Below are 23,249 nucleotides of genomic sequence, written 5' to 3'. Positions count from 1 at the left end.
ATATATATATATATGAGGTTTGCTAGAACACACCCACTAGTTTTCATGTGGGAGTGTTTTAGCAAGTAAATAACTAAAAAGTGGTTAATTACACCCTAAGGTGGTGTAGCTTTGCTAAAACACTCCCACATAAAAACTAGTGGGTGTGTTCTAGCAAACCCCTATATATATATATATATATATATATATATATATATATATATATATATATATATATATATAGACACACACACACACTTTAATTTTAAGAGAGAGATAGAGTTAGGGCCTGTTTGGTTTGGCTTCTGAGAAGCAATTCTAGCCCAAAATCAATTCTCTACAGTGCCAAAAGCAATTCTAGCCAAAAACAACGTGTTTGGTTCAGCTTTTCAGAATTGCTTTTATCCTCCAAAAGCAATTCTCCATGAAGCTACAAATCCTAGCTTCTAGCTTTTCTAGAATCAATTCTCCTTGAACAACGTGTATAGTTTGTATATTTTATTATTACAACATGTTATTTTACTTTATTGCCCTTTATCAATTCTCATTCTTTATCAATTCTCCTTTAGCTATGTCTATTTTAGTAATTATACATTCAAAAGCAATTCTACATAATTGCATCCAAACATAAATCATTTTGTTTAATCAATTCTACATAATTGTATCCAAACATAAATCAATTCTCTCAGAATCAATTTTATCAGAATCAATTCTCTCAGAATCAATTATATTCAAAGCTGAACCAAACGGGCACTTAAGAGAGGATCTAAAATGCATGTGATTAACTAGTCAAGAGACCTGTGTGCACGGGAGAATACTCTGGAAAATTTGGTTGTGTAACACGTGTATTAAAGATAAGTAATATATATATATAGACACACACGCACACTTTAATTTTAGAATGTGTGCATGCGCATCCTACACCCATATACTTTTGACAAAAAAAAAAAAATACCCTTTTCCCCTTTTTTAATTGGGAAAATGCTGAAGTGTGCGAATTATAAATTCGTTGAAATCCCACGAACACTGATAACCGTCCATTTTCCTGCCTCTTAATTTAGATCTTCGCCCATTCCTGCTTCAGTGTTACTTTTTTTTTTTTCCATTGTGTTACACTAGTAGTTACTTGTGGACTGTGGTATTGAGCAGCCATGCAAATAATTCTTCTTGGTTAATGACACCACAAAAAAAAAATTATTCAAGTGTTTAGTCTAATAGTAAAAAGACATGTCTTATATCTGGAGGTATCGAGTTTGAGCTCCGCATGCATGTCTTTGAAATTGAAATGATATAAATGTAAATATGTTTGTTAATGATCTTTGAGTCCTAAAGTCTTCTCTACCTTGGACTGAGCAACATTCCTACCTTATATTGTTCTCATATAAAAAAAAAATTTAGACCTATAAAATTACTAACTTTTTTTAATAATGAATAAAACAAAGAAGTTACTAACTTTCATTTTTAGTCATTATATATTTTTTGGCTAAGTTATACTTTTTGTCTTTTATGTTATCTTTATGTTTTGCTTTGATCTTTTAAGTCTTTTTTTTTCTTTTCATTTTAGTCTCTTTAAGTTACAAAATTTTATACGATTTGGTCCTTAATGTTTGTAACTTAAATGATAAATTTTTTTACCGTTTATACTTTATGTTTTGCTTTGATTTTTTAAGTCTTTTTTTTTCTTTTCATTTTAGTCTCTTTAAGTTACAAAATTTTATACGATTTGGTCCTTAATGTTTGTAACTTAAATGATAATTTTTTTTACCGTTTATACTTTATGTTTTGCTTTGATCTTTTAAGTCTTTTTTTTTTCTTTTCATTTTAGTCTCTTTAAGTTACAAAATTTTATACGATTTGGTCCTTAATGTCTGTAACTTAAATGATAAATTTTTTTACTGTTTATAAATCAAGAGACAAAAAAAAGAAGAAAAAAAAGTTAAATGAGCCGTGTCCAAAATTTGTAACTTAAAAATTAAAATGAATTAAAGCATTTTTTTATGTTGTTCTATAAAAAGAAATTATAGAAGTATGCGGTTCTATAAATAAGATAGTATATTTAACCTTTTTTTGGTGAACATATTTATTTTTGTCTTCCTTTATTTCTATTTGAAAAAAATAATATTTTTTGTTTGAGATGATTTGAAAATAATAATAATAAGAATAAACACTATGAAAGTGGAACCCATACAAGTATGTATAAGCAAAAAGCGCTCGTGCAGCCTCGTGCAAATGGTTGTCGCACCATATAGCAAAGTTGTTTTAATTGTCCTTAAATGGATATCCTTTTAAGCCGTGAAGCCCGGATACGAGATACGATACGAATACGATACGCCGATACGGAAAAATTTCAAAAATCAAGATACGATACGGCTGGGATACGTTAATAAAAAAATTTATATAATTAAATGTACAATATAATTATAACCATTTTTTTAATATGCAAATATATTAACAAACAAAAGAAACCAGTCATAGGCTTGTAGCACATCAACATAAATATAAATAGGCTTAATTGCATGTTTGGTCCCTTATGTTTATTTTAGTTTTCAAGTTGGTCCCTTACGTTTTGAAAGTTTCAAGTTGGTCCCTTACGTTTTAAAAGTTTCAAGTTGGTCCGAAACGTTGCTCATGTTGGAATAAGTTAGTCCCTTATGTTTATTTTAGTTTTCAAGTTGGTCCCTTATGTTTATTTTAGTTTTCAAGTTGGTCCCTTATGTTTTGGACCGACTTGAAAACTAAAATAAACATAAGGGACTAACTTGAAACTTTCAAAACGTAAGGGACCAACTTGAAACTTTCAAAACGTAAGGGACCAACTTGAAAACTAAAATAAACATAACGGACCAAACATGCAATTAAGCCATATAAATAATATTGACGATTAAGAGAGTGGTGATTAGTCAATTACATACACAATATATCCCAAAAAGAGCACCAATGCTATACTATATCCGTCCGTTAGTGTTATACTTTATCGATCCAAAAAAGAAGTACTATATCCAAAAAAGAACACATCAGTACTCAGCAGTTAAGTTATTTTAGTTAACATTAATTGGGAAATATTGGGGCAGATATCGGTGCATGATAATTATCGGATACTCTCCTGATACGTATCGGGAAGTATCAGATAATTATTTTTTTTAAAATAAAATTTAATCTTCGGATACTCTCCTGATATGTATCGGGAAGTATCAGACAGGTATCGGTGCATGATACGCAGGGGATACGATACGTCATCCATTTTGAAGTATCGGGGCTTCACAACTTTTAAGTAATTTCTCACCACACTAATAGTTTCTCTCTCTCTCTCTCTCTCTCTCTTTCTCAAAGAATCTTTCCACGCACTCACTCTTTCATTGCAGAAACGCCAACAACATAGTCCAGCTACGCGCCGCTGTATTGCCTTGTCAAAGGAACTCCACGCCGCCGTACCCATTTGAGGGCAGTTCACAGAGGATGGAAGTTCGGAATCGAAACTGCATGCCGGCGGAACGGCGCTGTTCCAACGCGTGTTCACTGCCGACCATGTTGTCTTGATCAAGAATATGAATATATGTTTTTCGGCTTGGATTACATTTGGATCTTGGTTGGTTTCAATTCCTTACGGTTGGTTTCCATGGCTTATCCACCTTCTGCTCTAACAAACAAATCATTATGTGAAGTTTTTTCTTTGTTTTTTTTTGACGAGGTGAAGGTTTTCTAGAAAGAGAGAGAAACTAGTGTATTGAGAAATTACTTAAAAGGACATCCATTTAAGGACAATTAAAAAGGGGAAAGGGTATTTTTTTTGTCAAAAGTATATGGGTGTAGGATGCTAATGCACACCTTCTAAAATTAAAGTGTGTGTATAGCATTGCCCATATATATATATATATATATATATATATATATATATATATATATATATATATATATATATGAATTATGACGTAGACAGTGAGATAGGAAACTGTCTTGAACATTTGAATGGAAATCCAGAATCAGAGGGAACCAAATCCATCCTTTGAGTTAAGATCCTTTGATCAATACTCTTGCCTGTAATGGCAGTAGTAGTAATGACATTTTTTAAGGTGAGATACTTGCAACCTTGTCCCATTACATAAACCATTCATTTGATCAATATTTCTTAACAACATAAGAGGATCACCAACCTTCAAAGTCAAATGATGGTTTGCTATACCAGAATATTTTATATCATTTAGAAACTCGGAAGTAAACCAATCACCTTGAATGTCATAATCTCATCATATTTGCAAGAGGTATCAGAACTTAGATATTGTTTTTCATCATCACCTTTTATCAAAGGCAAAACAGTCATTGATTTGTTCAACACAGTCAAGAGTTGGAACTAGAATTGCTTTTTCCTCAAATATGCTTTGATCGACAAGATCGTTTATTTGCCATATAGATTGCAAAGGATTATCACACTGAGTAATGCACAAATCTTCTAGTATATCGAGGTGACACTCTCCATCTTTATCCGCAATCCGCTTCCATTTGACCATCACCAATTTTCAAAATCCAATTTAATTTTTTTTTTAACTCAATTAAACTTTGACTTGTCCCATCACCACTCAATCTCATGTTTCTTGTAAGCTTTAAAACCATAGTTTTAAAACTCGGCTCGGTCATCGACTCGACAGGGGTACTGGGTCAATGAGTTAATGGTCGAACCACTGAGTCACTTGTTGAACCGCATGACTGAACCGGATTAAACTGGAAAACTCGGCTAGATGACTCGGTCATACGATTAAATTTTTATAGATATTTACCCATATTAAATCGGATTCAACCGATAACTTGGCCACTTAGAAACTAAAAAACTGACATATTAAAAGTTTATAGCAAACTAGATTTATTTTTTAAAGCCATAGAATATCAAGAAATAACAATTATTCAATAAGAAATAACAAGTTATTTTATAATTTTTTCTTAAAATACAATGCTTTATAAGTTTATTTTATTTTTAAAAGATGCTTTATAATTTTTCTTGATATAGGCATTGTAATTGCTCGTTCCTGAAACATTTGAATTGGGCTTATTTCACAAGCCCATCAACAAAAAGTGAAAACCCTAATTAGCTGATAGTTGTAACAACATCATCCCAAACAAAAGCTGCCGCACAGCAAGTTCAATTTTTCTTTTTCTTTCTCTGTTAGTTCTTCTCCTCTCCTGCTATCCATTCAGCTGCAAACTCAACCTTAAGAAATAAAACTAACAACTTTTCTATTTCCACTTTTTTCTTTTAAAATCCCTTTACGGTTGGATTCAACGCATGAGAGAGAGAGAGAGAGAGAGAGAGAGAGAGAGAGAGAGAGAGAGAGAGCTGAATGAATTCAGCAGGAGCGCGATCTGCTTCCAGACTTCTTCTGTTTATGTTTTTTTTTAAAACCAAGCATTGGACCGGCGGTTCTGTAAACCGGCCGAGTCACCGGTTTTGGCCGGTTTTAACCGAGCCATTCCGGTTTGTACCGGTCCAATTACATAACCGATCCATTAAGTTAACCGAACCGGACACACCACCGGTTCACGGTCCAACCGGCCGGTTCGGTTTTTAAAACTATGTTTAAAACCTTGCAACTATCCCAAAGGATGGAAGAGTTGATAATTGATTTCATGATATCAAGTCTATAACCCTTTCTAACCACATGTAAAATTTGTCTAAAATATTCACCCAAAATGACAACTTTACCTTCAAATGGTTTATCCAAGTTTTCCTCCCCTTTGACTCTCATCAAATCACGCATTGTACGATCAAATGCTTCAAAACAGAATCTATCGAACATAGGAGCCTCATCTCATATAAACAAACTTGTTTGTCTTAGCAACTTAGCTCTCTCTTCATTGTTTGATATTCTATAGGGTTATCATTTATTTTAAATATAAAAATTGTCACAATTAAGAAGGGCATGAATGAAAAAGAATAGACTATTACTTTTCCCACCCTGTACCCTTCCTCACGCGCCCTATTTTTTTCCAAAATTACCCTCGGAGGTTTCCGGATTTTATAATCCGGACTTCACCAGTACACATAACTAAAACAGATTTGCATGTCATTGTGGTTTTTATCATTGGTTTTCAATAAATCATTATATATGTATGTATAAAAGGCAATTAACTTAAATATTATATCAAAAAATGATTATATATATATATATATATATATATATATATATATATATCATTATACCAAAAAAGAGTTGAATTTATATCATTACACATTTCACCTAATGATATACATTTCAACTAAACTAATGATATATATCTAATCTATGGCATCGAAAGATCAATGGAGCTATCATCATTTTCAGCCTTCACACCAGGACCAGGGCCAACAGGACCAACCCTCTCATCGGGATCAAGATTTTCAATAATGTACAATTCTTCATCATCTTCTACCACCGCTTGACCCTCCGCCCGACTTAGCTCATTATAATCTACCATCCGGCTGGCATATCTATCAGGCCAGCTGTCTGCATCCTCTCGATGGTGTCGTCTCCATAGGTTGCAAATGGGAAGAATCAGACAATCATCCTTCAATTTCAATGTCATAAAATGGTTGTCATTCACATATGCTAGACACATCAACGAAGAGATACTTGGCGGCGGCGGTGGACCACATAGAGGGAAATAGGTTGCCAAGCGCCCTAACCCAATGGACAACACAACAACCGCTTGGTTGAATTTCTGTGCGATGAGGAAACCTATATCCGACATTGTCATCCATTTATCCCGTGGTGCATTGCCAATATCGGTGTAGGATAGAGCGTCTAATACCTCTTTATACCGCCTATCATCATTAATCATCCTTCGACAGCGGGCATTTTCTACACCGATAAGCTCTTTGTAAAGGGCAAAAGTTATTATGCATAAGGATTTCTTTATGCATGGTGCATAAGCAAATCAGAACCATTAGATCAAGGACAGGTGTTATAATCCTAGGCTTCTCTCTACATTTCCTTATGTAACAGACAAAAGACTCCCTTCTCCCTTCTCTCTTAGAGAGAGAAGTTATCCCTTCTCTCTTCAAACAAACAATCCGACGGAAGATGGAAGAAGACGACCGGAGTTTCTCCGGCGCGGTGGCTGGCCGTAGCGCCGTCGTGCCGGAGTTTTTTTTTTACTTTTTTCCGAAAATTTTTTACATCGAAAGACTCCTCTTCTTCTTCTCTACTCGGATTTGTAATTAGTTTTCACCAAAACACATACACAAAGCCTAGATCTACATTTTATTTTCAAAATTTTTTGGTATGAAAGAGCAAGAACAAAGGTGGTGCTGAACATGATTTGGTTGTTACTTCGGATTTGTGTGATGTTGATTCGATCTGTTATTTGTTTGGTGATTTTGCTCTTTTTCTTAGTTTCTATGTTTCTTGCTTCTGAGAAGCAAGTTGATTTTGTTTTAATCCAGATTTAGATGGGTTTTGATGTTTTCTTTTCCAAAAAATTATTAAAATGTCACTCACTTCTTTATTTTGAACTCAATAGCTCGAAACCCATTAGACCAGGCTAACTACAATCTCTCCAAAACACTATATGAAAATTCTTGTAGATAGGTAGATTATAATGTATTTTTTATCTTTATCAATACATGTAATATTTAAATGTAGTTCTTTTGTCTTTTAATATGTTAACAAGTTGCTATCTGGATGGTAAGTTGACTTACTATCCCAAGTTGACTTACTATCCCTGGTTCTTATGATGTAGCTAGTAGCTACATTCAATTTTATCAAAATTCGATAGGCTGAAAAGCATTATGTTCAGCCCACAGGAACGTTCATTGCTTGGCTTTAAAAATTTGATTTTGTTTTTCTCAAACTTTTGTTATTTCTAATCTGCAGGAACCAGTGGCATTCTTAGGTGGGATATTTGCTGGTATTTTAAGGCTTGATTTGAATGAAGAACCTCTGAAGGAATGGGTTACGAGGACTGTTGAAGCTTCTGATATTAGTGAAGAAGAAACCAATGCAGAAGAATCAACTACCGAAGCTGCTCCACAAGAGATTGATACATCAATACAAACGTACTTATCTCATTCATTTGTTCCATTCCTTTATTTCATTTTTGTTTTCACTGGAATTATGAAATCTAGCAAATGGTCCTTTAGTCCAGAGATTCTATTAAGCGATCCAACAAAGATTGGCCGCGTTGGAACCACAAGTTGATGTTGCGGAAGACATAGCTAGCATTTTTGACATAGCTAGCATCTTTTAGGAGCACTTGTTGTGGAGCACTTGTTATTGGAAATTATAACATTCACATTCTTTGTTGTTACGTATTCATGATTATAGGTTGTTACAAAACCATTAGACAGTTAGTTTGGTTTCGCATAAAACACTAGCAAAACCATTGAACCATACTTATGGTTTCAGTAATAGTTTTTATTTAAAACCATTTATCAATAATAATTTTCACTATTCTTTTATTTTATTTACCATTTGACAATTATTTAATAGGTTATAAGTGTGTACTATTAAGTGGTTACTTAATAATGATTTTAATGTTTATCATTTTTTTTATTACAAAACCATTAGACAATTATTTTGGTTTCACATTGAAAACTATCAAAATGTGTACTATTAAGTGGTTACATAACTAATTTTAATAAAATTGAACATTCTTGGGCCAAAAATTAAATAAAATGAATGGTATACTATGATAGATACTATAAAAAGACACAACCAATTGATTATGTCACTTTTCGTAGAAACTCGAGAGGTTTAACACGAAAAACAAACATAAAATAAAGCAAAAGTATGTTTTCTTTTTCTAGAAGATAAATTGTTTAAAACAAATTAATAATTTCATTTAAAATCATTAGGCAGTTATTTTGGTTTCACATAGAACACTATCAAAACCATTTAACCGTACTTATGGTTTCAGTATTCCATACCCCTAATTTTAGTAAAATTAAATTAAATTGAACATTATTGGGCCAAAAATTAAATAAGATGAATAATATAATATGATAGATACTATAAACAACTAGTATTATTGAGAATGTTGTGATGAATTGTGTTGTTTATGATCAATCCGGTTCGGATCTGGTGTTAGCATTACTCAAGGAAACCATTTTCACTGCAAAATGGTTTTGGAGTTTAACTCACGGAAACCATTTTCACTGCAAAATGGTTTTGGAGTACAACTCACGGAAACCATTTTCACTGCAAAATGGTTTTGGAGTACAACTCACAGAAACCATGGCCATAGCAAAACCATTAGACAATTATTTTGGTTTCTCATAGAAGTCTATCAAAACCATTAAACCATAATTATGGTTTCAATAATAATTTCAGTGTATAACATCTTAATCATTATTCAAAACCATCTAACAATAATAATTTCATTAAAAACCATTACACATTTATCTTGGTTTCACATACATGATTATCAAAACCATTAAACCATAATCATGGTTTCAATAATAATTTCAGTGTATAACATGTTAAACAACGTTCCAGTAAAGAAACTCATAATCCATACTCATTTCTCTCTCTAACTTATAAAAAGTTTATTCAAAACAGCTTATTTTGTGCAAAATAGTTGTTTTGCACAAATAAGCTGTTTTGTATAAATAAGTTGTTTTGAATAAGCTGTTTTGCACAAATAAGCTATTTTGTATAAATAAGTTGTTTCGAATAAGCTGTTTTGCATAAATAAGCTGTTTTTGAATAAGTTGTTTTGCGCAAATAAGCTGTTTTGTATAAATAAGTTGTTTTGAATAAGCTGTTTTGCATAAATAAGCTGTTTTGTATAAATAAGTTGTTTTGAATAAGCTGTTTTGCACAAATAAGCTATTTTGTATAAATAAGTTGTTTCGAATAAGCTGTTTTGCATAAATAAGCTGTTTTGAATAAGTTGTTTTGCACAAATAAGCTGTTTTGTATAAATAAGTTGTTTTGAATAAGCTGTTTTGCACAAATAAGCTGTTTTGTATAAATAAGTTGTTTTGAATAAGTTGTTTTGCACAAATAAGCTATTTTGTATAAATAAGTTGTTTCGAATAAGCTGTTTTGCATAAATAAGTTGTTTTGAATAAGCTGTTTTGCACAAATAAGCTGTTTTGTATAAATAAGTTGTTTTGAATAAGCTGTTTTGCACAAATAAGCTATTTTGTATAAATAAGTTGTTTCGAATAAGCTGTTTTGCATAAATAAGCTGTTTTGAATAAGTTGTTTTGCACAAATAAGCTATTTTGTATAAATAAGTTGTTTTGAATAAGCTGTTTTGCACAAATAAGCTGTTTTGTATAAATAAGTTGTTTTGAATAAGCTGTTTTGCACAAATAAGCTATTTTGTATAAATAAGTTGTTTCGAATAAGCTGTTTTGCATAAATAAGCTGTTTTGAATAAGTTGTTTTGCATAAATATGTTGTTTTGCATAAATAAGTTGTTTTGAATAAGTTGTTTTTTAAAATGAAATCGGAATAAGCTGTTTTGTATAAATAAGCTGTTTTGCACAAATAAGCTGTTTTGCATAAATAAGTTGTTTTGAATAAGCGGTTTTAAAAAAAGTGATCCTAATAAGTTGTTTCGAATAAGCTGTTTTGCATAAATAAGCTATTTTGAATAAGTTGTTTTTTAAAATGAGATCGGAATTGGCTGTTTTGCATAAATAAGTTGTTTTGAATAAACGGTTTTTAAAAAATCATTCTAATAAGTTATTTTGCATAAATAAACTATTTCGAATAATTTGCATAAATAAATTGTTAAGAAAAAAATTATAATATGGGGCTTTATTAGGCCCACAAATAAATAGATTTTATAGTGGACTTACTTGGGGTGTAGAAAGCAATTATGTTGGGTGTAGAAAGCAATTATGCACGGTGCATAAGGATCTCCTTATGCACCATAACCACACCCTTTGTAAAGGTTGTACCGGACTAATGTGTGATCATCAACAGTCAAGTTACGTAGGACCGCAACTGCTCGGAAGCCACAATGGCCATCACCGGGTAAATCTGTAACCTTTTGAATAAAGCCATGCATCCAAATTGGGATCTGATCTTTGTGTGGTATGTGGACTTCAACGGATTTTGGCTTCTTCGAATTTTCTGGACTTGGCTTAGGAGGAGTAAGAGACATGTTGCTTTTTCGTGCACTCTTTCTACTCGTTCCTGTTGACTTTGTCTGTGAACCCTGTGTCTCATGCTCTTGGGAGTCAACAATCTCCCATAGGGAAGGGGACCGTCTTGTCGATTGAATGCTTTGCTTATCTTTCTTTGGAGCTCCTTTGGTGGTGACCTTATTTGGCGGTGGACGCATAGAGGTGGTCTCCGGTAAAACAAATTGTCGGAATTGTTCCTTCAAATGAAACTTCATGTTGTAATCAGCGTCCTTGAACCGAGCCTGCAATGTGTAAGAAAACTGTCATTTTGGTTGTTGCTGAAAAATAGGCAGAAATATGCATTCTGGTCTGTGCACTGATATGGTCCGGATTTCAAAATCCGGAAAGCATATGCAAATCCGGAACTTCCCGATACACCCTTTGCATGAGCCTTAAATGCGCAGTCCATAATTGATATTCCGGAACCATACAGTACAAATCATGTAGCGTGATCAAAAGTGAATCGCTAAAAAATCGACTAGGGGAAAGGTTTATATACACATTACCTTTGCATTCAGACGAAAATGATGATGTTAACCCCACTTGATAGCCAGATTGCTGCTCCAAACCATATTTTCGTCCTAAATGGAGTGTTTTTTAGAGGTGTAGGGAGTGTTTGTGATAAAGGTGGTATGCTTCAGCTAGGTTCTGGAGAACTATATATAACCTAGCTGTCCGGATTTCATTTTCCGAAAAAAAAAACGACTATTTTTCCCGCTCAGTTTAAATCCTGGGTGTGCGGATTTTGTATTCCGGAATGTAACTATAGTGTCCGGATTTAGATTTCCGGATTATCTTTCACCCTGACCAATCCCAAGTTTCGCAGGTCACATGAAGCAGGGTGATTTGCTAATCGTTTCAGATTATATGATCCGAATTCCGTCCGGATTACAAAATCCGGACAAATGACATTTTGGTCAAAATCACAGGGCACGTAAGAAGGCAATAGGGTGGGAAAAGTAATAGTCGAAAGAATATTACTACTCCGATAGAATGGGAGTAGTAACGTTAAGAATATTACACTGCTTTCTTGAAAATGTAAAACAACCAATAGAATGGTCCGGAGGTAGTAACCATTTCTAGTAGCGGTGTCTTTCCTTCATAGAGTTGGGTTTTCTATAAATACACACAATACAACCTCGATGTACCAACTTCCCTTGCTGCGAGTTATACTTGCAATGATTGCTAAATTTTTGGTTATGCCACATGAAACATACAAGGAGAAAAAAAAATATTGGTAGGCAAAAGTTGATTTGCAGAAAAAATTGGCTCCAAAATTATTGCCATTCACTTTTTGTCTTGAGAGAAAGATCAAGTCACAAAAAGTTGTAGCACTGTAACATGTAAACTTGCCACTATCACCACCAATGAATCAAATACGTCTCACACACTCAAAAATAAGAATAAATATTTATTTAAGTTGGCGACAACACAATTGCAGACAACAAAGAATTGCGCATATTTGCAGCCTAACACAATAAAAGATTTTGTGTAGAATTGTAAACACAGTAACAAAAATAGCACCGACGCACTGAGCAACCAACAAAAAGAATAGTAATACATAAAATAAATATCTTCTCAATATATTCAACGGTACCCATGAAATAAGAATTGTAAAAAAAAAAAAATATATAATACACAATGAAAAGAGAAACACAGACAAATATTGATGAGTGAAGCAAGTAACTCGTGTCCGGTTTACATTAGGAACTCTTGAATTTTGCATTTTGTCTCGATAACTCTTGTTTTATTTAGAAAGAGAGATATCAAGGCTTCTGAACTGATTTAGTTACCCTAAAAGGAAATGCTTGCGTGGGGCTTTCCTCCAACCATTTCTTCTCTTCTATCAACAATTTAACCACTTGAAAGATTTTATTTTCAGTGAAAAACTCAAAATATAGGGGTCTATGCTTTTGTAATCTATGAGCCAGATCCTCCCTGACAACACAAATAACATGTAGCAAAATATTAGTAATGAATTATTCCTTCAACAAGTAGCTACATAATGATCATCATACTTATGACGAAAGTAGTACAAAACTAGCAAACCTGCTTCTTGACCGGGAAAGAAGACGTGATCCTCTAGACGAGAAAACAAAAGATTCCATATCACCCCAAAAGAAATCACCATAAAATAACAAACGCTTTCCTGAGTGATTAATAACCCTCTGCTCATTCTTCTTCTTAACATTAGATGTTGTTGATGGGATCAAACGTACACAAAAATTATCATCTCCTATATACAAGAGCTGTACATCTGGTATAGATGCTAGAATGTTGGAAAGCTTTTTACAATCCAGTAATCCATGACCAAAACAATAATATCTCAACTGGAATTTAAGATCTTCAATGGAGATACCATTCGGGTACGAACTCAATACCTTCACAACCTTCCAAGAAACATCCTTTGGAACATAAATTAACTTTTTGTACGATGAAGGTTGGAGGATCTTTGCATTTTGTGATGTTGTAGATTCCTCAGCAGCCGAGAAGGGGTTTTCATGATGAGGCACCTTCGAGTTTCTATACCACTCGGGAGGATATTTAAGAGAGTCCCTATACCCAAAAAGGTCGAAATATTTTCCAGTAAGATATTTCCCCTTAAGCACTGAAGACCACTGCCACACTATAGTTGCTGCTTTGCAGACATAACCATCAGCCTTTCCTGGACATGCAAGAAATAAGTTGATCCACTTGCATTTCCGATGCACTGTGTCGGAGAAGTCGAAGTCATCATCACCAGATATCAAAAAGAGGTATCTGCATGAGGGAATTTGAGAGAGCCAATCCACAAAGCATTTGTTCTTGTTCTTTCCACCTGAAACAAAGTAGTTAAATCTGCTTGAGGGAATTTGAGAGAGCCAATCCACAAAGCATTTGTTCTTGTTCTTTCCACCTGAAACAAAGTAGTTAAAGGTCATTATTATTTTAAAAGATAAAGAAGATAAGATTGAGTGCAACATTTCAGTAAGTCCTCGTATGGATAATTCTAGGACTGATTTGTTAGTTGCACATCCATCTCAAACCATAAGAACTAAGCTCCATAACTAACAAGGTCACTACATTCAAACTCCAAAAGAGTCGTCTACCTAATTGTGATAAATAAAGAGCAATGTTCAACATTTCAAAAATTGATTCTTGATATGGGTGTATTGGAATTGAATTTTAAAAAAACTTTTTTGGACAGAATAATCAGGACTTTTATGCAATATAAAAAAATCCTATGCAATCACCAATATTCATGGGACTTTTTAAATCTCTCATTTCCTCCTTTTAGACCTCTTCAAGAGAGTATTTCTATCTCTCTCTTCATTTTTCTCCTCAAAGTTCATCCATCATTATAACCATTGTTCCTATCCTATGTATTGCAAATAATGTGATCAACTTGTTGCTAACTGTTGCTCTTGATTCTGCTCTCAATTTCTTGATCTTGCTATCAGCCAACTTTGTTAGGTGCTCTCATTATATTTACTCTTGGTACTATAATCATATATCGATGTTGATAAAAAAATTGAAAAACAAAAAGTAATATGGTAATCGAATAAAAAAAGTAAAATTCTAACGCAATAATAATTAATCTTATTGAGTTCTCTCTTATTAATTTTTTTTGATGAAGTTTCTTTTGATCTAATTGGTTTATGCCATAATCTTTCTATGCTTGATTTTGAGACTATGAATTTGTAGTGAATTCAATAATAATTGTACTAATTTTACTTTTCTTTATCTCAAAGTTATCGTTTTTTTTTGTTGTTGTTATTTTTGTCTTTGATTCTCATAAATTTTGAATGGATGCTAACAATCATCAAAGTCTTGTCAAATCTCATAAAGTTGAAAATTCTATTAAATCTTATAAAGCCCTGCAGAGCCTTAAAAGTCATAAAATTACTACAAAGTCTTTTAAAATCTATTGCACTTTTTTCTTAATAAAATAGTCACTTAAAATCTAAAACCAATACAGCCCTTAATTTCTAAGAAATATAGAAAAACAGAGAAGATGGTAATAGTTTAGTTTTTTTTTTTGGGAAGGGTAATAGTTTTAGTTATAAGGTAAGAAAAAAGAACCTGGAATGTGGTGGAGATCAATGCCGGACAACAAAAGTGCTTCTTGTTCAATCTTTGAAAATTGAGAAACATCGCCGTAAGCGTCAATATGAATAGGGTCCTTAATCCCATTAGCTCTAAGAACTCCCATAATTGAAGGTGCTACATTTAAAAAGCTAATGTCGGAAGGGACGCCACAGCTGTCAAAGTCCCACCATACTAAAACCCTCTCATATTTATCCCAATCAGGTTTCGGAGGATGACTAAGATCCTCATTGTGTAGCTTTTGAGTTGCGGCACCATCCTTCTGCTTATTCTTAACAACGGATGTCGTTGATGGGACCAAACGCACCCAAAAATTACCTCCTCCTAAATACTCAAGTTGTATATATGATATAGATACTAAAAAGTTGGAAAACTTTTTATTTCCATATAAGCGTTTATCCATAGACAAATCACATTTTATCAACTCTGCACGAAGATCTCCCATAGAGATCCCATTCGGGTGTGAACACAATATTTTCATAACCTCCCTAGAAACTGACTTTGATGCTTCATCTAACTTTATGTCCACATTATGTGAAGATGTGTGCAAATCAACAAGTGAGAAGGGGTTTTCAAGAGGCACATTTGAGTTTCCATAACATGATTTAGTCGGACCATCAGGAGGATAGTTGAAATGTGTTCCTGTAAGATCTTCCCCGTTGAGCAACGAAGACCATTCCCACATTATAGTTGCTGCATGACAGAGAGCAACATGAGGCATTCCTGGACATGCAAGCAAGATATTATAGTTGCACATTCTTAGCCGGTGCAATATACCACTGCTAGAGAATTCTTCATTACCAAATATCAAAAAGAGGTGTATGGGTGGAGGATTTGTGGAAACCCAATCATTAAGATCCATAAGAAAATACTTATACGTATTGTTATTTCCAACTGCAACAAACAAAAAAAGACCCTACATTCAATTCAAACGTTGATTCATGTTACTTTTTTTAATAATAATGAAAATGAAGGGTAAGGAAAACGAACCTGTATTTACTTTCTGTTTGACAAAAGAGGAACCGGTAACGGATCCGTATAGAGAAATGTTGGTTGAATTAAGAGCCTCTTTGTCGACCTCAGAAGAATTAAAATCACCATAAACACGAATATGAATATTACCCATAATCCCGTTAGCTCTAAGGGCTGCTGTAATTGAAGGTGCTACCTTCGAATAGCTAACCCCAGGAGGCACGGGACAGCTGTCAAGGTGCCACCATACTGAAACCACCGGAAAAGAAGAAGAAGATGATGATGATGAAACTTTAAACCTAGTAAAAACCTTGCGAAATTGCGATGATGAAGAAGGGAAAAAGGAGAGATATTTCAGAAAAAGAGGAAACATTATTACATCATTTTTAATGAATGGAGGAGAAAGGTAAAGAGCAGTGTGCAACGAATATAAAAAAAACAACAGAGAAAGGGTTTGTTCTATTCTCTTTTTAACAATGCAGGCGGCGGTGGATTACAGAAGAATGAAGGCTCACTACATTAATAATGATGTACTGCAACCCCACGGTTAAAGGACTAAAAAAACCGTTTTTATATTGTAATATAAAAACTAGCTTATATCGTTTTTTAAAAAATTCAAGTAGCTTTTTAGCTTATAGCTTTTTATATTTTCTTCCAATTTTAACCTTTTCTTAATTTTAATTTTATTTTATTATAATAAAAAAAACTACCCACTATCTTATTAAACCAACCACGTTTACCATGTTGTCAAATATTAAGGTATGGCTTTTTAAATTTTCTTGTCCAATTTTTTATTTTTTTTGGTACTTTGCTCATGGTTCATATAATATATAATTTTATAAAAAATTTATAATAAATAGTGAAGCTAAGTTTAGTTAAATAAAATTCATAAAAATAAAATAAAAATTGTTAAATAAAAAAACTCGATTGAATTCATAAACACATTTATCATTTTGTAGATGAAAATAATTTGAAATATATTTAAATATTTAAAAATAAATGTGTTAAGTAATAAAAAATTATATATATGACATTAAAAAAAATTAAACAAGCATGCCCTTTTATGTCATTTTATATTTATAGTCATTTCAATAGCTAATTTTACCAAACACTTTTAATTTTAATAAGCTAATTTTCAGCTATAAGCTATCAGCTATCAGCCATCAGCTATAAGCTAACTTTTCAGCTATCAAGACAACAAAATTTGGATTGGTAGTTTGTCAAAAACAAAAACAAAATAAATCGTTAGTCATATACTAGTTGTTTTCAATAATAATGAGAAAAAGGTTTTATTTTTAAGGTGAAGTCTAAGGTGAGGGAGCAATTAAGTCCCTCACCGATGGACCATTTAATTTTTACCATGTGATAAAATCAATGGTTTGGATTTAATGAAATTAAAAAAGAGAACATAACATTTAAAACTACCACACACAATCAAATTCTTTCTTTAAGTCTCATTACCACCGGTATCCCCTCCAATTGCCACTACTGTTATCGTCGCTAACATCACCTCTAATTACGTTGGTGTCTATGACGACAGTAAAAATTTCTATAATTAATTTTCCACTGATTCAAGATGTAAGGTCTCTGCAAAATTGATGAAATTGTGTTCCATGTTATTATGTTCCACATCCCTTCAAACTAGGTTTCAATTATTGATTAATTATGACAGAATGGATTGGGAGTATCTCCGCGAGGTAATGGTTAAAATGGGATTTAGTAACAAGTGGATTCATTGGATTAGCATGTGTATTGAATCGGTAGATTACTCTGTTATTGTAAACAATGAACCCGATCCTATTATTCTGGGTCGTGGTCTTCGACAAGGGGATCCTCTATCTCCATATCTTTTTATTATGTGCGCAGAAGGTCTCTCTTCGCTCATTAGGGATGCGGAGGATAGAGGCACAATTTCTGGAACTCGAATTTGCAGAGGAGCTCCTGCTATATCTCACCTTTTATTTGCTGATGATTGTTTTCTATTTTTCAGAGCAGATGAAAGCGAAGCTCAAGTCATGAAAGATATTCTTGTCACATATGAAACGGCTTCTGGGCAAGCTATTAGTTTACCAAAATTTGAATTTTTTTGTAGTCGCAATGTGCCAGATCCTTTGAGGAATAACCTTGCTTCTATTTTAGGGGTTCATGCAGTTCTTAGTACAGGTAAATATCTAGGTCTACCCTCCATGATTGGAAGGAATAGAAATTCCACATTCGCTTTCATAAAGGATCGTGTGTGGCAAAAAATCAATTCGTGGAGTAGTAAATGTTTATCTAAAGCGGGACGTGAAGTCATGATTAAATCCGTTTTGCAAGCCATTCCGTCGTACGTGATGAGTATTTTTCAACTTCCTGCAACACTTATTAACACGATTGAAAAAATGATAAATTCTTTTTGGTGGGGTCACAGACGCACAAATCAGCGAGGAATAAATTGGTTAAGTTGGGAGAAATTATCTATGCACAAAACCAATGGAGGAATGGGATTCAAAGACCTTACGGCTTTTAACCTTGCCATGTTAGGAAAACAAGGTTGGAAATTCCTAACGGAACCGAACTCCCTCGTTTCCCGGCTATTCAAGGCACGATATTTTCCAAACAACACCTATCTCACAGCTAAAATTGGTCATAATCCTAGCTATGTTTGGCGTAGTATTCTGCGTGCTCGTTTCATTGTTCGTGGTGGTGCTCGTTGGAGTATAGGCACTGGCAGATCTATCCCTATTTTGGGAGAACCTTGGGTCTTGAATGGAGAGAATATTACTACTGATATTATAGGTGCACATTATGTTCATCATGCTACTGTTGATAATTTGATGCTTCCAAATGAAAAGAGATGGAATGAGGTAGTTGTTAGACAGGTCCTTAGTGCAGATTTAGCAGATAAAATCACGAGTACTCCACTAGTTGCTCATGTACAGGCAGATCGTTTAATTTGGAAGGCTGAAAAGAATGGAAGATATTCCGTGAAGAGCGCCTATCGTTTATGTGTCGAGAGCTTATTGACTCTTCTCATCTTCGCCGTCCTGGTAATTGGTCAAGTATTTGGAAGCTTAAAGTTCCTCCAAAGATTCGAAACTTAATTTGGAGGATGTGTCGGGGTTGTTTACCTACGAGAACGAGGCTTCAAGATAAAGGTGTGCAATGTCCTACGCATTGTGTGAGTTGTGACTCCGGTCAAGAAGATATAGCACACTTATTTTTTCACTGTTCTTTTGCGGTCCAAGTTTGGCGTTTTGTAGGTTTATGGTCTCACATTCAGAACATAATTGCAATAGCTGTACCAGTAACATACATGATTTTCAACCTGCTGGAAACTCTCCCAACTGAACAGAAACAGACCCTTGCAGCCATGGTATGGAGCATATGGAAACATTGGAACCTGAAGGTGTGGGAAGACAAGACAGAAACTGTTGCTACTGCTGTCGAACGTGCCCGCGTTATGATTTCTGACTGGCAGCTAGCAAACCTCAGCCTTCCAGCTGCGGCTTCTGCTGTAACAACAGGTTCAGCTGCTCTTTTGTCTCCCAACGTTGCAACATCCAGCTCACCTGCAGCTGCTATGGTTCGGTGGAAGAATCCGAGTGTGGGGCGCTACAAATGCAATGTTGAAGCGATTTTTCATCAAGTTTCAACCGTACGGGGATTGGAATATGTATCCGGGACGAGGAGGGCACTTTTGTTTTAGAAAAAATGGTGAGTTTCCCTTGTCTACATCAGGTTGCGGTTGGTGAAGCTATTGGTTTATTTGAAGCCCTCTAATGGCTTAGCGACATGTCTTTCGACAATGTTGATTTCAAGCTAGATTCAAAGGTTACATGTGATGCTTTCCTTTCTTGTAGAGATGATATTTCTGAGTTTGGGCATGTTATCGCATCTTGCAAAGGATAGAGTTCACTAGGCGACAAGCAAATGCAGTCGCTCATGTTTTAGCAGGAGAGGCTATAATTCTAGCTAGTCCCATTATTTATTAGGCTAAAGTGCAACTTTGGCCCCCTATCTTTCAAAAAGTTGCGATTTTGGCCCCCTAAGTTTGAAAACTACAATTTTGGTCCCCTATGTTTTAGCCCCTTTGCATATTTGGACCTTTTGGTCAATTTTGACCAAGTCAACGCATACGTGGCATGCCACGTGTGTAATTAATTAATTAAAAAAATAAAAAATCGAAAAAATCAATTTTTAAATAAAATAAATGAAAAAAATACTAAAAAAATGAAAAATAATGAAAAAATAAAAAATTTTCCAGATTTTAAATTAAATAAATGAAAAAAAATCCAGAAAATCAATTTTTAAATTAAATAAATGAAAAAAATAATAATAAATAATTAAAAAATAATGAAAAAATACGGAAATTTTTTAAAAAAATCTATCAAATTTGAAATTATTTTTTTCGAATTTTTTCAAATTTTTTTTTTCAAATTTTTTCCATAATCTTTTACAGAATTTTCTAATGTTGAAAATTTGACATTCTAAAGGCGCAAGGAAACAAAAAAAGTATATACAAAAACACCGACGAGAATACAACTTGGCCACAAATTTGGTACATATTTCTTCTTTAGGGAAATGAATGTTTCCACGACATTACTTTTTCAAATAAGTGATTCTTGGAATTTTCCATGAATTTTTGTGAAATTTTTTTCGTTTTTTTAATCATTTTTATTAATATTTTTATTTTTCAAGAATTTATTTCATTTCTTTGTAATATTTTTTCGTTTTTTAAATTTTTTTATTTTTTTCATTATTTTTCATTTTTCCAGAATTTATTTCATTTTTTTGTAATATTTTTCATTATTTTTTTCGTTTTTTAAAAAATCTGGAAAATTTGACATTATTTTTTTTCGAATTTTTTCATTATTTTATAATTTTTTATTATTATTTTTTTCATTTATTTAATTTAAAAATTGATTTTCTGGATTTTTTTTCTTTCATTTATTTAATTTAAAATCTGGAAATTTTTTATATTTTTATATTTTTTTCATTATTTTTTATTTTTCCAGAATTTTTTAATATTTTTTAATTATTTTTCATTTTTTAATATTTTTTTATTATTTTTTTCATTTATTTTATTTAAAAATTGATTTTTTCTATTTTTTATTTTTTTAATTAATTAGTTACACACGTGGCATGCATGCGTTGACTTGGTCAAAATTGACCAAAAGTACCAAATATGCAAAGGGGCTAAAACATAGGGGACCAAAATTGTAGTTTTCAAACTTAGGGGGCTAAAATCGCAACTTTTTGAAAGATAGGGGGCCAAAGTTGCACTTTAGCCTATTTATTATCATATCCCATCTTGTATTAACAATATTATTATTAATGAAATGTAATGAGCATGTTTCTTTTAAAAAAAAAATTCCCACTGATTCAATGCTCCTTAATTGAAACACAATTTAACAAGTCGCATTTAGTGAATGAAATTGTAAACAGTTATGTATTGAACTTGTAAAAATATGTCGTATCACCACACCCATTATGTTAATACCAACACATAAAAGAAAATTCAAATCAAACTAAGTAAAAGCATGGAATAGCAAATGAGGTTAATCTAAATAAATGTCTTCGATGGTTAGAAGACGCCAACGGACAGACCTAGTAATACGTGCTTACAAAGTTACAATGAAGAATGTGAGGTATGACAAAATTGGATTGTGTGTGGACAATTATAAATGTTCTCTTTTCTAATTTTAATATATCTAAGCCATTGATTTCATCTCATGGTAAAAATTAAATGGTCTACCGGTGAGAGACTTAATTGCTCCCTCACCTTAAACTTCACCTATTTTTAATACTATTTAATTATTTTTTGTATCAGTAATCAATCAAATACCTCCTCAAATTTTAAACTTATGTGCATAATGTCCTATGAAATTGACAACAATTAAGCAAATGGATCAGATCGTTGTGGACAAACAATTTTTTTTGTTGAGGGAAACAATTTTTTTTATGTTATCTTATTCCAATTTTTCGATTGTCCACAATTCACTCAGTGTCTGTTTGGTTGAGCGTTTCCGCTTGCAAAACACACGTTTCAGATTCCAAACATGACTTTTTCAGTTTTGTATGATGTTTGGATACAATCAAAAGCAAATATGAAAACGTACATCTAAACCCAAAATGTGAGTTTACAAGAAGCCATAAAAGGTAGCTTCGTGCGCAACTCAAACATGGTTGGAATTTTTTTTTTTTTGCTGGCAACTTAAACATTGATACTTGAAGTGTAAGTTTTGTCATCTTTATCTAAAATCAACAATTTTAATCATATTTTGTAATGGTTACTTTGGAAACAACAACATATAGTTGTTCATGTGTAAACACTTGCCAAGGTAGATACAACCCTACCTTAGACAATGACCGGCCTTGATTTTTGTTTATCGTCGTAGCAAAATACAGTGAGATAGGAAATTGTCTTGAACATTTGAATGGAAATCCAGAATCAGAGAGAACCAAATCCATCTCTTGAATTAAGATCCTTTGATCAATACACTTGCTTGTAATGTCAGTATGTAGCAGTAATGACATTTTTTTAAGGTGAGATACTTGCAAACTTGTCCCATTACATAAACCATTCACTTGATCAATATTTTTTAACAACATAATAGGTACACCAACCTTGAAAGTCAAATGATGGTTTGCTATACCATAATATTTTATATCATTTAGAAACTCAAAAATAAACCAATCACCTTGAATGTCATAATCCTCATCATATTTGCAAGGGGTATCAAAACTTAGATATTGTTTTCATCACCTTTTATCAAAGGAAAAACATCATATTTACAAGGGGTATCAGAGCTTAGATATTGTTTTTCATCACCTTTTATCAAAGGCAAAACATTGTCATTGATTTGTTCAACGCAATCAAGAGTTGGAGCAAGGAATTGCTTTTTCCTCAAATATGCTTTGATCGGCAAGATCATTTACCATAAAGATTGTAAAGGATTATCACACTGAGTAATGCACAAATCTTCTAGTATATCGAGGTGACACTCTCCATCTTTGGGTGTGTTAGGTAAAAATAAGCTATAAGCTAGCTGATAGCTGATAAGCTAGTTGATAACTGAAAAGTTAGCTTATAGCTGATGGCTGATAGCTTATAGCTGAAAAG

At 33.1% G+C, this 23,249-nt stretch overlaps 3 protein-coding genes and 1 long non-coding RNA gene across 4 annotated transcripts; 2 read left to right on the top strand and 2 right to left on the bottom strand.

Moving 5' to 3' along the window:
- Positions 1–7,002: 7,002 nt before the first annotated feature.
- LOC146903196 (uncharacterized) lies at positions 7,003–7,959 on the top strand. Its single transcript, XR_015021265.1, has 2 exons — positions 7,003–7,269; positions 7,821–7,959. It is a non-coding gene; the product is annotated as an uncharacterized LOC146903196 (long non-coding RNA).
- Positions 7,960–10,821: 2,862 nt separating this feature from the next.
- On the bottom strand, positions 10,822–11,301 carry LOC146903195 (uncharacterized). The gene has a single exon (XM_085737210.1). The coding sequence runs from the start codon at positions 11,299–11,301 to the stop codon at positions 10,822–10,824; it is 480 nt and encodes a 159-aa protein (XP_085593336.1).
- Positions 11,302–12,631: 1,330 nt separating this feature from the next.
- Positions 12,632–16,628, bottom strand: LOC146903194 (uncharacterized). The gene is made up of 4 exons (XM_085737448.1): positions 16,163–16,628; positions 15,149–16,066; positions 13,136–13,982; positions 12,632–13,024 (listed from the first exon to the last, which is right to left on the bottom strand). The coding sequence occupies exons 1-4, from the start codon at positions 16,515–16,517 to the stop codon at positions 12,853–12,855; spliced, it is 2,292 nt and encodes a 763-aa protein (XP_085593574.1). The 5' UTR covers positions 16,518–16,628; the 3' UTR covers positions 12,632–12,852.
- Positions 16,629–17,817: 1,189 nt separating this feature from the next.
- Positions 17,818–19,832, top strand: LOC146903193 (uncharacterized). The gene is made up of 2 exons (XM_085737209.1): positions 17,818–19,173; positions 19,407–19,832. The coding sequence occupies exons 1-2, from the start codon at positions 17,818–17,820 to the stop codon at positions 19,830–19,832; spliced, it is 1,782 nt and encodes a 593-aa protein (XP_085593335.1).
- The last annotated feature ends 3,417 nt before the right edge of the window (positions 19,833–23,249 follow it).

This window comes from Medicago sativa, chromosome 8 (genome assembly GCF_051527215.1).
Source record: "Medicago sativa cultivar Bolivia chromosome 8, Bolivia_mono, whole genome shotgun sequence".
NCBI lineage: Eukaryota > Viridiplantae > Streptophyta > Magnoliopsida > Fabales > Fabaceae > Medicago > Medicago sativa.
Note: the sequence above shows the minus strand (reverse complement) of the source record. Positions and strands in the feature narration are given on the sequence as shown.